The sequence below is a fragment of the Lissotriton vulgaris genome, chromosome 6, assembly GCF_964263255.1.
Source record: "Lissotriton vulgaris chromosome 6, aLisVul1.2, whole genome shotgun sequence".
Lineage (NCBI taxonomy): Eukaryota > Metazoa > Chordata > Amphibia > Caudata > Salamandridae > Lissotriton > Lissotriton vulgaris.
The window spans coordinates 1,277,368,881-1,277,385,830 of record NC_141694.1 but is presented as its reverse complement, the minus strand read 5'-3'; the positions used below and the strand labels follow the sequence as shown (position 1 = coordinate 1,277,385,830).

The window sequence follows — 16,950 nt, the reverse complement described above, 5'->3', positions numbered from 1 at the left end:
GACTCACACTCAAAGTTCCCAGTTGTGGAGGTGATGGGGTCCACCGCTTTTCCATACGTCAAGATCACACTGGACAGGATCCTCGCGATGATGGGGCTTCAAACGGAAATTCGATCAGACAACGGGCCCCCCTTCCAGTACAGACAGTTTCAAGAGTGCCTGGCATCCCACGGCATCAAGCACAGAAAGATCACTTCCCAGTGACCCCAAGCCAACAGAGAGGTGGAACGTTTCATGCAGACCCTGAACCGGGCCCCACAAATCGGAGTGAAGAGGGGTGAAGATGCAGAGCAGTGTCTGCTCCAGTTCCTGAGTGCCAACCGCCAAACAATTCACTGCAATACAAGGTGTGCCCATCACACCTGATGTTCCGGAGGGCTCCCCGGGACACTATGCCCCCTAACCCCTTGTGGCATCCAAAAGAAGTGGATCCAATGGCAGCTCAGGCCCAGAGAACAACTTCCAATGAAAAGGCAAGCCAAGTGCGGAGATCACAGGCGACGGACATCCGCATGGGAGACCGCATCATAGTGAAGGATCGGCACCCTGGCTGGAAATGTCGCACCCCATTTGAGCCAGAGGTGTGGGTAGTCACGGAGGTGCGGGGAACTATGGTTTCTGCCCAATGTGGATATAGCACCATCGCAAGAAATGTTTCTTGTTTCAAGAAAATGAGTACCGCCCCAAGGGCAGCGAACAGAAGCGTTGATGGAGGTGAGGAGGAATCAAGGGAGGTAATAACATCACCTGACACCCTGAAGAGGAGTGCCAAAAGTGCTCAGAGGAGTCCAGCTGTCGTGAGCCCCTCTTCAGGTACTGAAGACAGAGCTGGGACAGCGACAACTCCCGAAGCCAGAAGTATGGTCTCTGGCACAACCCTGCTCCCAGCCAGAGACTCCCAGATTTTGTGTGCCATGTGTCCGAATAGATCCATGAGGATGCTGCGCTGCATTCCATCTAAAGGAAAGGAGGGATGTAGTGACGGAGCCACCCGGCCCGTACTATACTTTGTTGTTAGAAGAGGCACCCGGAGGGCGGGCGCACCCGAAGGTATAAATAAAAGGGCTAAATCAAATCAGGAGGGGGGGGAGAAGAAACTGCGATCCATTCAGCTTCCTTATTTGTATATCAAAAAAAAACTTTCTTCAGGACCTAAAAAGAAAAAATAGTGATGGGGGCCCCAGAGGAAGAGTCAGCACAAGTTGTGCTACACCAGCGTAATAGCAGGAAACTAACTCCCTGGCCGCCTGCTGATGTAAAAATAATAATGACTTACGGTACAATTCGGCCTCACTAGAATCAGTTGAATGCATCTTGACTCTACCAGGCCCTGATAATACACGGTCTCAAACCACAGAGACACACACGTCTCCATCACTATTTTTTCTTTCTATGTCCTGAAGAAAGCCCACTTGACCCGCTTGGGCAACGAATAGGGCTGAAACATGTCGACCTTTTTATGGACGTACTAAAGTGCGGAAGACTCCTAATCACTCTTCCTACGCACAAAACAATTTTAGAAAACTTCGAACCCAGACCTATTAAAATATTTTTGTCCTGGCTATACGAGTTTTTTAACCACTTTTTCTCTGAGATTCACTGCACGAATACTCATTATCACTGATCACTACTGTACTAACCAGTGGTTCACCTCCGGGTGGAGGAAGCATAAGAACTAACCGATGCTGTCACGGTTTTGAGAGTTAGGTGGAGAATCAAGATATACTGCCATTCCAGCCTTTGTACGTGAATGAGGGTTTTTATCGGTATATTACACGAAAATTGATAAACCCTGGTTACTCAGGACAAGTAATCCATTCCCGATTTGATTTTTTTGATAAATAAAAGGGCGCCTGACCACTCGGGGTCTTGGCTAACCCTGGGCGTAGTTCGCGGAGCCGCACTCCGCGGAGCTACGCGAAGACGCACTTGCACTCCGCGAACTACGCATAGCTCCGCGAGCATGCGTAGTAGCTTGCTTGACCCGTTCGCGAGCCATTTTTCATCTTCGGGAGTGCCGTGGAACTCTGGAACCTGCTCGACACCACATCTCCAGACGTCGCCTTCCTCACGGAAACATGGATGAACGCCTCCTCAGCGCCCGACATCGCCGTCGCCATCCCGGACGGATACAAGATCACCCGGAGAGACCGCGTCAACGAGACAGGAGGAGGCATCGCCATCGTCCACAAGAGCACCATCCGCATCACGACCAACTCAGACGACACCCTCACAGCCGCTTAACATCTTCACTTCCAGATACACACCGACCCCAAGACCACACTCAGAGGCACCCTCATCTACAGACCCCCAGGACCTCGCACACAATTCAGCGAAGACATTGCAGACTTCATCAGCCCGCACGCCCTCGACTCCGCTGACTAAATCCTCCTAGGGGACCTCAACTTCCACCTGGAGAACAACAACGACAACACCACCCCCACCCTGCTGGACAACCTCGCCAACCTCGGACTCATGCAACTGGTGAACACCCCCACCCACTACGCCGGACACACGCTTGACCCAGTCTACTCCTCCAGCAAGTACATCTCCTTCAGCCACTCCACCGGACTCCACTAGACAGACCACAGCTGCGTCCACTTCAGCTTCAGAAAGACCACGACTCACCACCACCCGCAACAGGTTCCCCACAGGAACTGGAACAAGATCACCACCGACCAGCTCACCACTTCACTGAGCCAGAACCCTCCCGCCAGCTCAACGGACCCCAACCAAGCAGCCAACAACCTCACACAGTGGATCACCAATTGCGCTCGCCCAACCAGCCTCGACCACTCGCAGTCCGGCTTCCGCGCCAACCACAGCACCGAGACCGCCCTCATCGCAGCCACTGACGACATCCGAGCCCTGCTCGACAACTGGGAAACAGCGGCCCTCATCCTCCTGGACCTCTCCGCAGCATTCGATACGGTCTGCCACCGCACCCTAGTGCAGCGCTTCAGCAACATCGGAATCCAGGAGAAGGCACTGGAGTGGATCATCTCGTTCCTCACCGGAAGAACCCAGAGAGTCCGCCTCCCCCGTACAGATCCAAGGCCACCGAAGTCATATGCGGCGTACCACAAGGATCATCACTCAGCCCCACCTTCTTCAACGTCTACATGAGCCCCCTCGCAGCCATCGTACGCCAACACAACCTCAACATCATCTCCTACGCCGACGACACCCAGCTGATCCTCTCCCTCACCAACGACCCAGGAACCGCCAGAACCAACCTACACGAAGGGATGAAAGACGTAGTCGAGTGGATGAGGAACAGCCGCCTGAAACTGAACTCAGACAAGACGGAAGTCCTCATCCTTGGATCATCACCCTCCGCCTGGGACGACTCCTGGTGGCCCCCTGCCCTGGGCAGCGCACCCAAACCAACGGACCACGCACGCAACCTGGGCTTCATCCTGGACTCCTCCCTCTCGATGACCAGACAAGTCAACGCCGTCTCATCATCATGCTTCAACATCCTACGCATGCTCCGAAAGATCTTCCGATGGCTCGCCACCGAAACCAGGAAGACGGTCACACAGGCACTCGTCACCAGCCGACTGGACTACGGAAACACCCTCTATACCGGAACCACAGCCAAACTCCAGAAAAGACTCGAACACATCCAGAACGCCTCCGCACGACTCATCTTGGACATCCCCCGACACAGCCACATCTCCGGACACCTGAGAGACCTTCACTGGCTCCCCGTCAGCAAGAGAATCACGTTCCAACTCCTCACCCACGCACACAAGGCCCTCCACAACCTGGGCCCCAGGTACCTCAACAACCGCCTGACCTTCTACACTCCCACCCGCCAGCTACGATCGACCAGCCACGCCCTCGCCGCCGTGCCACGCATCCGAAGATCCACCATGGGAGGAAGATCCTTCTCCTACCTGGCAGCCAAGACTTGGAACTCCCTCCCCATCCACCTCCGCCTGACCCAAGACCACCTCTGCTTCAGGAAGCAACTCAAGACATGGCTGTTCGAGCAGTAGCGGGCCCCCCTCCCCCAAGCGCCTTAAGACCCTCTGGGTGAGTAGCGCGCTATACAAATATCCTGATGGCTTGATTGATTGCCTGCATGCTCGGGATGTGTAGCGCGCGAAGTTACCCATGAGGTTTGTCCCGCCCGCTCGCGTCCCCTTATTTCCGGTCACTACTAACGTGTTCGCGAGTTATTCTGTGCCAGATTGCAGTTTCTGCGTGTTCGGCAACTCGATCTTACCGACAAGCATCCTCGCGCACGCGAAAATGCTATTGAGCGCGCGAGAACTACGCTACGCAGCAGTTTGCGGAGTATTCGACAACTTCGCGTTCTCCGCGGAGCGCGGAGTTGCCGAAACTCCGCAAACTCCGCGAACGGAGCGTAGTTCTTCGCCCAGGGTTAGTCTTGGCCCATACTATATCACTGTGTGTATGTGTATCTTTATTATAAGCGTTTTCCATAAGTCCTACCTCTGTCCACGACCTGTGTTCCAGAATTACCCGATCACCACATAGGGCACAGTCCACCGCCTCCTTCTTACAGCTACTCAGGTGTGACAGAGATTCCATAGAGCCTGATGTTGTGCAGCTAGCTATACGAAAAAGGTGTGTTCTCAGTTTTCTTTTCCTGGGGAATGAAAGACAGTTTTAGGAAGTGCAGAGTTTCTTCCATATACCGCAGCAAATCTCCCTATATTAGGTAAATGAATCAGCTTTCTCCCTCTTCAAAATGCACAGCCTGACGTATACAGGGCGTGGAAGGGGCAGAGGGGTAGCAGGAAGAAATGAAATCGGCAGGCCACTGGGAGGCCGACCTGGTTACTGTTATTAGCTGACACAACGTGTGTGCTGGGCCTCGCGGTTCACCGACCCTTTTTAACTCCTTCACCAACCCACAGCACCACCACCAGACACGGTAATTAAAAAAGAAAACTGTCAACACGTCATTTGACCAGCTAACTCTTTCTTAAGTGCTCTAATTACACCCCCACACAAATTTTGCTTTCCCAGACCTTTGGTTTTGCTGAAAGATGTAATTGCCTTTCCTGTGGTGTCGAGCCTCACCTAAAATCTCCCTCTTCAAGTCAGGGGAAGCTTGTGATAGCATTAAAAATACAGTGCCTTGCTTTCACTTTGCTTAACTTTCTAATTTTATTCAGTAAGACTGAAAGGGTGTGAAAAATTGACCTTATGTAATGCAATCCGATGTCTTTGGGCCAAGATTGCGCTATATTAAACTGCAACCAAAAAAACAACCTCATTTTACATTTAATGCCCACATTTATTTATTAGTTTTCTGATTTAGCGTCTCAAAGAACTCGACACAATCAATCAATCAGCATTTGTAGAGTATGGCGCTGTCACCCCATGGCGTATCTGGGTGCTGGGGTGCTGGGTCTCCATTGTGCCAGCTACCCCTGTGACAGGTCCTGAGGAATAGGCAGGAAGAGGGAAGAAACGGGCAGAAAAATGAGCGAGCAGAAAAGCAAACAGGGCAGAAAAATGAGCAGCAAATGTCAAACAGAGGGTAGAAAAATAAGCAGAAAGGGCAAAACAGAGGGCAGAAAAAGGAGCAGAAAAAGGCAAAACGGGGGGCAGAATAATGAGTGTAAAGGGCAAAACAAAGCAGAAGAGGCCAAACCAGAGGATAGAAAAACAATGAGAAAAGGCAAAACAGAGGGCAGACAAATTAGTAGAAAAGGCAAGATCAAGGACAGAAAAACTAGCAGAAAGAGGCAAAACAGAAGGCAGAAAAGGCAAAATAGAGGGCAGAAAAACAACGAGAAAAGTCAAAACAGAGCAAGAAACGGGCAGAGAAATCACATACAGGACAGCAGGTAGACAGGCGACAGAGGGTAGTGGACTGCGGGCAAGCTGGACAGGAGCTGGACAGGAGAACTTTCAAAGAAGGAGCTGGCACGAGGAGTTCCTCAATGAGGTCGCGATGCGCCCTTCATTAAGTATGTCTTGGGGGAGGGCGGGGCACTGGGTGGCGGGAGCAGTGAAACGGAGAGGGGGAAACGGCGGTAAGAGGGAAGAAACGTGCAGAGAAAGGCAAAACAGTGCAGAAAGATAAGCAGAAAAGGGCAAAACAGAGGGCAGAAAAAGGCACAATAGAGGGCAGGAAAACAAGCAGAAAAGGTAAAACAGAGTAGAAGAGGGCAAAGCAAAGGGCAGAAAAACGAGCAGAAAGGCAAAATGGAGGGCACAAAATGAGCACAAAAGTCAAGATATATGGCATAAAAAGAAGCAGGAAAGGCAAAACAGAGAAGAAGAGGGTAAAACAGAGGGAAGAAAAGGCAAAACAGGGCAGAAAAAAGAGCAGAAAGACAAAACAGAGGGCAGAAGAACAAGCAAAAAAGGCATAACGGAGGGCAGAGAAATGAGCAGGAAAGGCAAAACAGAGAGCAGAAAAACTAGCAGAAAAAGGCAAAACAGAGGGCAGAAAAACGAACAGAAAAGGCAAATTAGAGCAAGAAACGAGCAAAGAAGGCACAAAGAGTGGGCAGCAGGTAGACAGGCAGCAGAGATCAGTGGACTGCAGGCAAGGTGGACAGGGGAAACTGTCGCAGGAGAAGCTGCCCTGACCCCAAAAACAATAACCTTTGAATTAAAATAGTCAAGAGATACCACCTAGTGGCTGCAATTGCACAATTTGAAACAAGTAAACGTGCTCAGTCCCAGCTTTCTTACTTGGTCAGCAGGTGTGATCCTCAGCAATTACTTAGTTTCACGTTACCTCCTCTTCCTGCATCATCCTGCAGGAGAGCACCTTGAAATACATCAGTTCAACATCCGATTTGCCTCTTTGTTCACAGATAAAATCATTATGATAAGGGCAGGTTGTTTCTAAATCCCTATTTCTAAAGCGCACTTAATATAAATGGCACTCATTCCAGTGCTATAATCCCATTTACTAATGTGAATACTCCTGCGTTAGAAAGAAATACACTTTTTAAAAAAGTTTGAAGTACTTATCCTGTGTTAACATGACTTTTCCTGCATAATGTACATGTTAAATGTTAGAGCCGAGCCAGACCCTTAGTTCGGCTCTAGTTAGCTAGGCTCTCCTCTTAATTTACTGGCTCGCCCACCTCTACACATAAATGTACGAAATTACACACATTTCTCTGCTGCCCTCACAATTAAGTACTAGAGGCAATCCCACCAGTTATTGATACTCAGACATAGTTACCTAATCAGTGCTTAATTTGAGCCAGATGGTTTCTGGTGCTCGGTATTGGGATTTTATTTTCAACTCTGGCACTTGTGACAGTCTGCCACAAGGTGGTGCTGTATGGATAATTTAGAGATGACCACTACAACAGGTCCTTATTAATACAATATACATTAAAATGCCTATTACCCGCTGCCCAAGCCATTCGAATAGCTTTGGGAGCCTGATATAATCCGAATTGTCACACTTGTAGGAGTGTGATGGTTAGTAGCTGTGTTGTTACTATCATTAGCAGCATGGCAGGGGCAGCGTGTCGAGCAAGCTGCAGTGGCCTCCTGACAAGAACCCTGGCCCTTATTTGTTTTTACAAATTAAGCCCAGGTTAAATTATGTCAATAGCTTATGCAAAGCACACTTGTGCCATTTGTAAACAGCTTATGCATAGCACACGTCCACCGTTTGCCCTATAGAACTTCTGTATTCTGGGCATCCTTTACCGATGTGGGATTCAGGTGAACTAAAGTCAAGGTAGTCAGTCTGCTGTGATTGTATTTCGGTAGGAGAAAATAATTTCTGTCCTTTGTACTGTTTAAAGACACACACATGATAGATGGAATGCAGAACAAATCAAAACATTCACCCCAAGTCAACAGATCTGTGTTAAATCCATCGTTCTTTTGCTCTCAATATCACCCCTGTTTAGACCCAGTCATATGCAAACCAGTCTTGATCCTGTGCCTCATGGGAACAGTCCAGCCCAAACTGCCAAGCCAGGTCCTGCCTAGACTGGAAACAAGAATTCTAGGGACGGTTTAGGGGTTTCACCCCTCATCAGCCAGGCTAGCTTGAATCCAGGGGCACAGTGAGTCCGGACCCACGTCTGGGCATACCTGGCTCACTTAGTGCTTGGTAATGGCTTTTTATCGGATAATAGTTGAAAATGTTGCGTCTCATTGTGTCATGGGTCCCTGTTGTATGTTATGTGTATCTATATGCATAGCTGCCTTGATGGGCGGCGAGGAAGCTTTTCTGTTCAGAAGCAGCGTTAGTCATTGGGGTTCTCTTCAGTATTGTGCACGTGAGCTGTGGTGTGTTTAAGCCAGCTTGTTGGGAATAGTTCAGATGTATAGATTTTTTGAGAAGATATGAATGTGCTGTTGAGTTGGCAACACTTAGCCACAAAGGTGTATGTCTAATGTTTTCTGCTGGTGTAGGGAAGACAGGACTGAATTAGATGCTAGCCGACACACCATGGACAGACAATATATATAGACATATGTACATTGATTATATGGCAGTCATTTCAGTAAGCTAAAACATTGAAAGCTTATATGGAGCATTACCATATGTTTATAGGAAGCAACTTGTCTTCCGACTGAGGAGACGCCGTGATGCACAACGTTAATCAGCCGAAGCGTCAAATGAATCATTAAATCATCTTTAGTTGTAAAAAAGAAATGAAGATACATTTAAATTGTAGGAGAATCCTATTTTTTCTATTTCAAATGCACAAATGCAGTCTGTTGCTTGTCCATAAACTCTGATCATTTTTCTTGCGATTACCATGCCCAAAGCATTTCGGATAATACACAACCTTCATGAGGGGGTATGATATGTTTTACATTGTAATTACTTTCAGGCACAAATATATCCATGAGGATGATTGTTGGAAAGTGGATTATTAGTAGGGGCAAATGTATATCTGCCACTGCCAATAAGCCCACATCAACAGTATAGGGCTCAGAATAGGTCTTAGAAAATTATTCCTATGCTCAACCCTTGGTAGTTTGGCTGCGAGCAGGCAGGCTTAGCTTCAAAGATAGGTATGTAAAGCATATAAAAACACCAATGCAGGAAATAAGTAAGACACAATCCATAATAAAAATCCAACACCAATTTATAAAAATAGGACATATTTGTATCTTTAAATTGACACCTAAATGACAAAAATACAATGTAAGGAACCGGAAATATGAATGTTCAAAGTTATGCAATTTATAGCACTTACAGAGCAATAGAGTCTTATCGGGACATCTGGTCGCGATAGACTGGGTCAAAGTCAAACTGTAGCTTTTCTTCGTGGGCTCCCTCAATGCTCTTCACCAGGCTGGATTCGGTAAGGGTTTGCCGGCCTCGGATTTAGCCTACTCCCGCTCAAACTCTGGTAGTTGGACCTACAGAGCTTTTCAGCTGACGAACCTGGTCGGCAGGCTGCCTCGCGATTGAAAGCAGGTGGCATGGCTAACCAGATTTAGTCGGTCCCCTTATGAAGCTTTTATCCAAAGTTCTCCAAACTCCTGGAACTTTTTTCTGAAATTTCCCAAAGGGTCCCAAAGTGTCAGGATGTGTCAGCTGCGCACAAAAGTAATGCCACTAACCTCTGATAGTGGCCAGCGGGGACGATGGCTTGTTGAGGAGCCCCCCTACTGCCCTGGGTGCAACCTCCCACAGAGTAATGAACACCGCTATGAAAGGAAGCACTCCATGGAAAAGGGAAGTGGATAAAATAACAAACACTGCTGCTGGGATGGCTCTTTGTCTCCCTATGTCTCGTCTAGGGCTCTGGACGTCTTCAATGATCACTCCTCATAAGACTGCTGCATACAAAAGAAGAGAGAGAGGTATGAGGGGTAGTACGGGAAGTATCATTCAAACATGCAACAAAATACGTAGTCGTTCATGCACTCACACTATTCCATGCAGCAATATGCATAAAGCGGGCAGCGAACTGTAATCCTGGAGAAACCACGACTTCAAAGAAAACCAGGATCATACCTGCTCCAAGTACATTATAAAAGGCAATCAAACCAATAATCGTCACTTGCACCTAATTCTGATCTGCAGACATAGTCACAGTGCTAGAACTTCATGGGCAAGTAAAACACCAAAACACAGTGCCCCCAACCGCTGTTGAAATCACAGCATGAGAGCCATTTGGGGGTAAAGGTACCAGAAGTTTCTCAAGGGCAAGTGCACCCCACAGCTGTTCAGAGGCACAGCGAAAGTACCTGAAGGCGACTAGGCAAAAGGGTAGTTCTCTACTGCAAGCGCACCCGGCTGCTGTTCAAATATCACAGTGTGAGTGCTTGTAGGAGGTTGGCACTGTCTCCACCAGCGCGGGGAAAACAAACAATGTCGCGGGTGTGGGAGGAGCGCTCTGGCGCCTCTCTCCAGACGGGGACGACACTACCTGAGGACTCCCAGCACTGGGAGTCGGGAGCAGTTTGACGGGAGTGTGGACATCAAAGAGCAACACCGTTCTCCAACAAGAAGTCTCTCCTCCGGATCAGCTGGTAAAGCAGCGGAACCAACAACGAAGGAAAATGCTAACTCCAGTGAGGAATACTCTTCCGCTCTCTTCGAGAATCCGAAATATGCAAGATTGTCAAGCACCCGCCTCCCGGAAGAGGAGGGGTTTATAGGGGCGGATTCCTTGTAGGTATCTGATCTGTGTTCCCCCTGTGCATCCCAAGGGTCTCTGGGAGGTGTAGTGCACTGGGCGCCTGATCCAACCAAACAGGGCATCATGCACATAGGGGAGGGAAACTGAGTAGGTGCATTACCTGCCTTTCCTCCCTGTCCACACTCTGTGATCGCGACACAAAGTGTCTCAAACTTACTCCAAGGGTCTGAAATTATACGGATTGGTCCTTGAAAGTTGAGGACTTCAGTTCCCACAATCCACGTGGACAAAACCATTACAAATCCACTGGAAGTTCTCTAGGTTGAGGATCCTTGGTGGTGATGTTTCAGGTGAGTTCTGTTAACCTGTAGCTTGCAGGGAGTCCACTCTTTAGTCCTTGTACAGCAAGGTAATCCACAGGCTGTAGTTTCAGATGGTGCAGAAGGTGCAGTCTTCAGAGTGCAGGCCTTAGGAAATGCACATTAAACTTCTAGCATGGCTAGTCTTGCTTTCTTAAGTTTCAAGCAGCAGATCTGAGGGGCCTTTTTAGATACGTATTCCAATTCCTCTGGGTCAAGCAGGAGGTCACTCCTGTCCAATGGGCTGCAGGATACCACCCAAAGTTCTGACCACTTCCTGCAGAGTGTGGCGCCATTTTGTCCCAGAGTGTACCAATTCTTCCAAATTCATAATGGCTGATTGTCCAGCAGGGAGAGAAGAGCTCGATAAACACACCCCTAGGATGGCTAATCACCATAGTCTCTCCCCCTTGTATCTGCTCCTTCCTTCCTTAAGCCTAGCATCTGGTCTGGGTTCAAAAGAGTAAAGTTGTAAATGACACTGGTGCTTCCCTTGAAGTCCATTGTTTACGACTCCTCCCCTGCTCTGTCATTCCTGTGTAACAGAACACTGCCCTACCAGCAGAGCTGGTTTACCTCAGGGGCTCTATATCACCTCTTCAAAGATGCCTGGATAATCCACCTAACTCTGACCAATCAGGACACACGTCTGAAAGGTTGAATCTGGGCTTACAAACAAGAAAGTCTTATAACTTCTTGTCCGTACATTTTATCAAAATACCATTCTAGGAAGTCTTTGAATGGTATTTGTAGCCTTCTCCTATCAAGAGTTATTAGTTCATAACTTCTTGCCATGTTAACCTACGTGGCATGGGATTTGCAATGGGAAAAATGACTTGGGCCATTTTCAAGCACCAGGGCTTATAAAAACATATTTTATGAGTACTCTACATATATCTACAGGACTACCAAGCCAGGAACACTAGGGGAGACTTTAGGGGTTCTGAATATATACAGATATTTCAGATCCTCCATCCCCAGTTCTCCTACCACCAAAGTCGATTTTGGACAGCACTTTATCACAATATGGGGAGTGAACTGTGCCATTTCACTTAACCCAGGGCACATACAACTCATTTTATAAGGATCTTCCTAATAAATACCTTATCCCCCACCCCTTGGACACCTATGGGAGATCCTGGGGGTCAGTAACACAATACAACCTTGGGTCTAAAATAGCACATAGATCATATATCAGGATATAAGCGTGACGAAAGTGCAACCTCTCTTAATCTCTCATAAATAACTAGGGGAATTTTCCCTTAAGGACGAAATCCCTCACTCACCAAAGGTGACAAGCTTCATCATATGGGTTGCTCCTCCCAGTAGGAAAACCTAGTCCTACTTCGGGCTACAACTTCGAAGGAGCTCAGGGATGTTTTCAAAAGGATGTTTACTAACCAAACTGAGATGCTAAAATCCCATATATCAGCAATTAGGTGTAGTGAGAGTGCAGCACAACTAAGAAAAAACTAAGGGTGAATCTAAAACTGCCTAGTGGATGCAAAAAACTATTTTTATTGGCTTGCTCTCACTGGCAGGAGTGCAATGAGTAGTATAGATTTAAAACTACTCAGGATTCAGGTCAAGATCTTTCAGCCATCCGATCAATATTGTGTATCATTGACTTTCTTCAGGACCAAAAGATGATGTTTAAACTAATGCTGCTGCTACATAAACGGTAGTGAATAAAGTATAAAGATAATACAACACCAGTAATCCTGTGCGACGATATCAGGTATTACTGGGAATATCCTCAAAAGTAGGATAAATCCCCTCACCTCTAACTGGCAAAAGCTCAGGGAAGGAGGTCCCGCTCTGTGTCCGTCTGTACCCCGTCACGGTACAGAGCAGCCACCGGAGACTTTGGGGGAACCTAATATGTCCACACATTGTAGGTTATCCATTTTTAAGTGCCCCAAACACAAAAGTCGAGTTTGGGGACAATTTACTTTTTAAAAGCAGTCCTGCAGCACAGAGTCACTTTTAAACTGACCTCAGGCTTCAGCAGTGCACACATGCAAATGCAGAAAGGGCTGCAGGCCTCTAAACTGCCATGCCCTACTATGTACTATGGACTGATAGGTAGTTTCAATCCCCCTGCCCTATTATGTACTAGGGCCTTATAGGGTAGGTCTTGCCAATCACGGGGGTAACCCAACCCATAGTGTACCCTAGTGTATATATGTGTTTTCACTGTATTCTAAATGTGTCTCTTTCAGCATAGCACTGGGCCTGGTTAGGCAGAGCCCAAGGTCAGTCAGAGTCAGTTACCACCCATACCAGTCAGCAAAATGTTGGGGGGGTGCCCAGGGCACAGGGCACAGGATGACTTTCCAACAATGACGATGGAAGATTTTTATAAAGCGCAGCTGTTACCCTAACAGGGGTGTCCTAGCGCTGTAAGACTGCTACAAAAGTTCCAAGCCATAGTCGAAGGTGAAATCACTTTAACTTAGTAACACCTCTTTACTGGTGCTAATGTACTGAGGCAGAATTTCTTACTTCTGTATATTCCAAGTTGTTATTTATTAGTGAACCCATGCAGACTCGTCTATGTTTGTTTTTTACATACCTGTTAATAACATGCTGTGGTTTTAACAGCCCTTTCCTTCCTAGGTATTAATGTATATTAGCAAAGTTCTTTGGCAGAAACACTTAAATGCTTTTCTAAAGTGGATCATTGTTTATTTTCACCGCAGCGTCATGTTTCATTGAGAGAAACCGCCGTTCCATTAAAATAATTGTGTGTTTTTCCCTGTCCACAGATTCTGGGACTTTTCTAAACCCGAGTCGCTGCTCGAGACCATCGAACATCATTCGGAGTTTGCCTGTGGACTCGATTTAAGCCTCCATGTCCCAGGGCAGGTAATGATTTTGATTTCAGAAGTCATTCACATGAACATCTCAATACCATCTATAAACATAAGAAATAAAACAATATACAGAGTCCGTTATAGTTGGGCAGGCTAGTTATTGACACAAACTAGTTAATGCCAGATGGAGCAGTTGCATTAATGTCTTTTGACAGTGTTGTAAGATGGATGAAAAAGTTAGTGTGTACTCTCTAAAATGGTTGTGGCGAAAAAAGTGTAACTAGGAGGCCTTGGCAAGAGGCGTGGCCTGCGTAATTAAGGGCGTGGCTTAAACCATGTAAATTCATATGCCATGATTCACACAGCGAGCCACCTCACTAATATTTTGGTGCCTCTCCGTGAGTTTTCTGTTATGGATCCATGCACACTGCAGTATACAAAAAAGTGATGGGTGGAATGCTTGAATTGATCTCAGCCACTGTTAATAACTAATGGCCACATTCCAATCCATCGTTATTTTGTATACCTTGCCACCTCAGGTTGGACCCAGCCTTTGCAAATGAGTCTTGACCCTGCTCCAGTGGGAACAATCCAGCCCGAATTGCCAGGCCAGGCCCTCCATGTACCGGAACACAAGAAACCTAGGGCCGGTTTTGCCTCTATATGGGCTCATCAGTCATGTATAGCTTGGTTCCAGTGTCCTAGTAGGGATGCAACCCACATCTTGGCATACTCATCCCATTTAGGGCAACATACTGTAGTATACAAAAAAGTGATATGAGGAATGCTTGAATTAATCTCAGCCCCTGGTAATACCTGGGGCTGCATCCCAATTTATCGTTATTTTGCACACCATGGCGCCTCAGTTTGGACCCAGCCATTACAAATCAGTCTTGACCCTGCTGTAATGAGAACAGTCTAACACGAACTGCCAGACCATGTCCTCCCTGAACCAGAACACAAGCAACCCATGACCGGTTTTGCCCTTATTAGGGCTTATCTGCCAAATATAGCTAGGTTCCAGTCTAGTGGTCTTTTTGCTTTCCCAAAGGCAGAATTGTGATAATCCCCCATAAGAGCAGAAAATCAGTCAGGCTTAATCTGTGGTGGGACACAGCTCAATGCGAGTAGATGGCCCACACCTTCTTTTTTTTTTGGACCATCTTTTCACCGTGGCTTAGTGGGCTTTCTACACATCGAGGGGAAAATTAGGGGCTAACCCAAAAATCGGACCAAACCTCAGTTCTATCATTTCCCTGGGGAGTAGTGGGGAACAGAAATACTGTGTTGTGTTTTTTGGGGGTTGTGGTCTCATCCAAAGCTGGGCTGGGCACACCCCCATCTCTTTTTCTGCAGTTCTTGAAAATCCCTTGTGTCTTTGTCGGGCTTTCTGCCCCTGTGGGAACAGATTTCAGTCCATCCCTCAATCGGGGCAAATTTACTGTCAGAAAGACTGTATTGTCCCTTCAGGTGTGGGGTATGACCCAATGCAAGGGTGGGCAGTCCCCACCCTTTCTTGTATTTTTTCACAAAATCATTTTAACTGGTGTCTAATGGACTTTCTACTGCCACTTGGACAAATTGTGGGCAAACCCCACCAATCTGCCTCCCAGGAGGTGGCGCGGTGGTGGGCAGGAAGACTATATTGCCCCACCCATAGGGTGGGATAATGGCCCTATGCCAGGGTGGGTAGACCCTATGTCTTGCTTTCTTTACAACACAAGTTCCCTGGCATCTAATGGGTTTTCCAAAACCCTGGTGGGCAGATAAGGAGCAAACACCGCAATCTGCCTCCGGAGGGGTAGAAAGTATGAGTTGCCGGGATAGGGTGGGGGGGGGGGGGCTGGCGTTTGCCCAGGGGGGCCTGTCTACACAAAATATAGAAATCCCTGGTATTTATTGGTCTTGCTACACCCTCCCCCTCTGGGGGGCAGATTTGAGGAAAATCCTCCAGTCTGCCCACCAACAAGAGCAGAAATACTGTCTTGCCATTGGTTGGGTGCACAGTTGTAGCAAACTTCCTAATCTGTCTCTCATGGGGGCAGACGGCCTATATTGCCCCCATTGGTGTGGGAGCATATCACTGTGCCACGGTGGTTCGCCCCCACCCCTTTCTTATTTTCACTAAAACAATTTGCCTGGTGTCTAGTGGGCTTTTTGTACACCTACTGGGGAGCAGATGGGGGCCAAACCCCCAATCTGCTTCCCCACCAAAAAAGACTGTCTTGCCCTTATAGAGGGGAGGGGGCACTAGCCCTTGTCCAAGATGTGTTCTCTGCCCCAGAAAAAGAGATCCTTGGGGTCTAGTGGGCTTTTTACCTCCCGCCCCGGGTGGCCAGATTAGAGTAAACCCCTTGATCGGCCACCCCAGAATGTTTTTTTTTTACTTGTTTTTATTTAGCAGTTGCATAATATAGTCTTTGAGCCCACCGTAGCGGGCTCTACTGGCAAATAAAGTATCGCTCCTGCGTTCGGCTCGGGCCTTTAACAAGGGAGAAGGCCTTTAATGGCCCATAGAGTCTGCTGTGGAGGCCTCTAAGGCTATTAGAACATTCCACCCCAAGGGCAGAATATTATCAGTCTTAAAACAAAGGCCTCAAGGAGCACGAGAGGACTGGAATATTCTTGAGCAACAGCTGTGAACAAACATTGGAATGTTGGAGCTCGGGGCTTATACCGGCCATTAGAAGTCCAGAGCTCTCCATTGTTTTCAATGGAGCTCCCAACATTCCAATGCTCTAATAGACATTAGGAGAGCATAATACACAAGCCAGTGTCACATAGAATAAAACAGCACATTCCAATACAGCCTTCAGTCAAAAGAAAACAATTAGAAGAATAATCCACATTTGGGGGCAGAGGACCCACTACTGAGCCACTTTAGGTCTGACACATAACTATACAGCCCCAGTTCAGAAAGACTGTCTTGCGGTTGGTTGGGGTTGGTGGGGGCATGGGGTACAGACCTTTACCCAAGAGGCTTCCTCGCCTAGAAAAGAGGTCTGTTTTCAGTTTTGTTTTGTTGTAGCGTAAGTGTGCTGGCATTACATCAAAACAAATATTGATCAAACTTGGGACATGAGGGAAGTTGTTGGCTCGCTTCCTGATTTTGATTTTGAAATAGAAAATAATTCTTTTTTTTTTTTTTAAACAGAAACATTTTGTTGATCAGTGCTGAGGATAACCAGTTGATGTTCTCCA

At 47.5% G+C, this 16,950-nt stretch overlaps 1 protein-coding gene across 1 annotated transcript in view; it reads left to right on the top strand.

Annotated features, from left to right (window-relative positions):
* Nucleotides 1–16,950, top strand: part of PEX7 (peroxisomal biogenesis factor 7) — a 1,199,560-nt gene that overhangs the window by 958,335 nt on the left and 224,275 nt on the right. The window contains exon 9 of the mRNA XM_086927402.1: nucleotides 13,702–13,801. Coding sequence (XP_086783528.1) covers nucleotides 13,702–13,801 — 100 coding nt within the window. The remainder of the gene's footprint in view (nucleotides 1–13,701; nucleotides 13,802–16,950) is intronic.